This window comes from Atta cephalotes, assembly GCF_000143395.1.
Source record: "Atta cephalotes unplaced genomic scaffold scaffold00003, whole genome shotgun sequence".
In the NCBI taxonomy this organism is placed as follows: Eukaryota; Metazoa; Arthropoda; class Insecta; order Hymenoptera; family Formicidae; genus Atta; species Atta cephalotes.
The window spans coordinates 6,088,272-6,091,005 of record NW_012130067.1 but is presented as its reverse complement, the minus strand read 5'-3'; the positions used below and the strand labels follow the sequence as shown (position 1 = coordinate 6,091,005).

The following is a 2,734-nucleotide window of genomic DNA, read 5'->3' as shown; positions in this document are numbered from 1 at the left end:
TGTGCGTGTGTGTGTGTGTGTGTGTGTGTGTGTGTGTGTGTGTGTGTGTGTGTGTGTGTGTTTGTTATAAAAAAAAATATATGTATAATAATATATGTAATAGAAGTGTGATCGACCAGTTTACAAGACACGATTGGCTCTTCCGGCGGACTACGACAATGTAATGACTTTTATGTGTGACGCATTCTACAAGGACGATCCAACCATGGTAAACATTGGTTTGAGTAAACAGGAGCCTGCTTCATCATTACTACAAATTATGTACAATGAAGTCCGAGAGGGTATGACATTAATTGTTGAAGAAGAAGAAGATGAATGTATTATAGGTGCTGTGGTGAACGCCGGCTCTTGTCCTTGGGATCCCGACAAGTTTATCGAGTTCGCCCGCTGTGAATGCGGGCCAGCCCGCGACGTGATCGAGTTCGATGCTTACGTGACCGGCAAACCGAATCTCTGGGAGCGCTATTGCGTTCTCAAGATCTTCGAGTGCAGCTATCTCGCGGTCAGACCGGACTTCCGGAACCAGGGTATTGCTAGAAAGCTCGTGCTAGACAGCTGGTATCTCGCGCGCGATTGCGGCTATCGATTGTTCCGTGTTGACTGCGACAATAGGTGAGTCCAGCTGGCTGACCGTGGAATTCTGGTTAGGCTACAGACTCGTAAGGAATGCGAGTCGTTTCGGCGTGGTTCGCTCGCCTCGACAGGATCTTGAATAATTTTCACGACGGGCCGCATCAACGAGAAAGATCGTTGGACTCTATCCGTTGTACATCACAACGGTTCAACGTAACTGTTACCTTGTAATTCAAACTGGAGACAGCTGACATATAGCTTCGTGTCATATTAAAAGAATAATGATCGCGTTAATTAAGATTAGCATGTGATGATTTGATGCGTCTCTTAGCGTATGAGCGTGTTATCTGATACGAAACATTATCTATCCATATCCTTGCACCTCATATATTATGCGAATAGGATCACAAAATTTAATCGACAGATTTACACAGATAAATCACTAGTCTGATATCTAATATGAACATATCCGTTACAGATATCTCGCACGGATCGCGGAAGGTTTCGGTTGGAAACGAGTATGCATAATACCATTTCATGAATACGTAAGAGATGGCGAACTTGTTTTTAAGCATATTAAGGAGCCACATACCGAAGTGGAAATTTATATTGATCAAGTTTCACGTTGCAAGGATTATTGTCAACCTTATAAAACATGCGACAAAATTACTTCATCACCAAAAATATCTCAAAAGGATAGCTAATGTTGTTTTGACTAACTGTTATCTACATAAGGCTAAGTTGCTTTATCAATAAAACATTAATAAATATTTCATAAAAGTATTATATTATGTAGTATCTTTAGACCACAATACAATCTAGGATTTTGTTACTTTGTACTCTATTGTGAAAATAATTTATAAGGAAATTTGTACATTTGAAATATATAAGTTTCCTCCATATGATTCCAAATTGGTAGTAAGTAAATATTTATAAGTCATTATGTGTATATTGTCTATTCTTGCGATATCGAAATAAAGAAGTGCATACTTGTGCCTTCGGTAGGCATTGAAACAAAGTTCACTTTTTGTTCACTTTGATGATATACATCGATTTCACAAGTACTAATCCCGACAGTTGAGCTTATTGGAATAGTCTGTCAGAGCCGAGAACAGTGATTGATGAGTTCAACGGCAGCTTATCCCGCGAGGAAACTCCTTTGAGTACGATTGAATAATACATAGCGGCGCGCAAATGAAATTCCCGATATTTGACTTCTAAGCTCTATCTCTCGAACGAAAGCCCGGCGGCTAAACTTCTGCTGCCTGCGAAATTACGATTGCTCGGAGTTGCGAGTGTACTGAACTCGCCCAAATTTAAGCGGAAAGAGACTGATTCTCTTTTGCATCTGGAACGTCTATTGAGTCTTCTCGAAGGGGGCATCATAGAATCAGTAATTGCCTGCTAAACAGGCTAGGCCATTCACCGATCAACTACCGTCATAAAACATTAATGATCCGTCGAATGAATTCTACTGCGTGTATACGCAATATAAAGCTGAAGCGTGTTTGAGAATGATAAAGGCTAAATTATAGAGTTGAGATAATCTATTGTCAATTACGTTAACTCATTTACAAAACAATTTGAGATGGATGTTAATTGTCTATTATGATCTATTATTACGGAACCTATGTAAAATAAGTAGACCATTATCTTCAAGCAATAGTACTAAAGCAATAGAAGAAAGAGAATGAACGTTCAGTTGGTGCAACATTAATAAAGTTTCTGTTTAATCTACGATAATAAATTGCATAATATTTTTCATAAATTTTCATCATAAATCTAAAAAATTATTGTATTTATTATTACAATTTATTGACTTGACGACTGCAACTCTTTCAATTGCTAACGTACGAAAATTAGATTATTAATCTAAAGAAAGTATAACATACGATTCATGATACAATCCGCATTCGTGAGATAACTTATTAAGAAAAATTGCTTATATAAGTATTTGCATTTAAAATCATAAATAGTATTTTCATTTAAAATTATTTCACTAATTTTCAGCTTAAACGTTAGAATACGTTTCTAAAAGCTTCCAAATTCATCATTAAAACGTCATCATTAATATGATTTAAATATATTGTCAATACAAAATGTTTACAATATAATTTTAGTATTTGCTAAGAATTTGTGAAAATTGCATTATTCTCGTACA

At 36.6% G+C, this 2,734-nt stretch overlaps 1 protein-coding gene across 1 annotated transcript in view; it reads left to right on the top strand.

Annotated features, from left to right (window-relative positions):
• LOC105625778 overlaps window positions 1-1,277 on the top strand; it is a 2,580-nt gene extending 1,303 nt beyond the window's left edge. Inside the window, exons 2-3 of the mRNA XM_012207097.1 lie at window positions 104-612; window positions 1,052-1,277. Of these exons, the coding sequence (XP_012062487.1) occupies window positions 104-612; window positions 1,052-1,277 (735 nt within the window). The remainder of the gene's footprint in view (window positions 1-103; window positions 613-1,051) is intronic.
• Window positions 1,278-2,734: the final 1,457 nt, after the last annotated feature.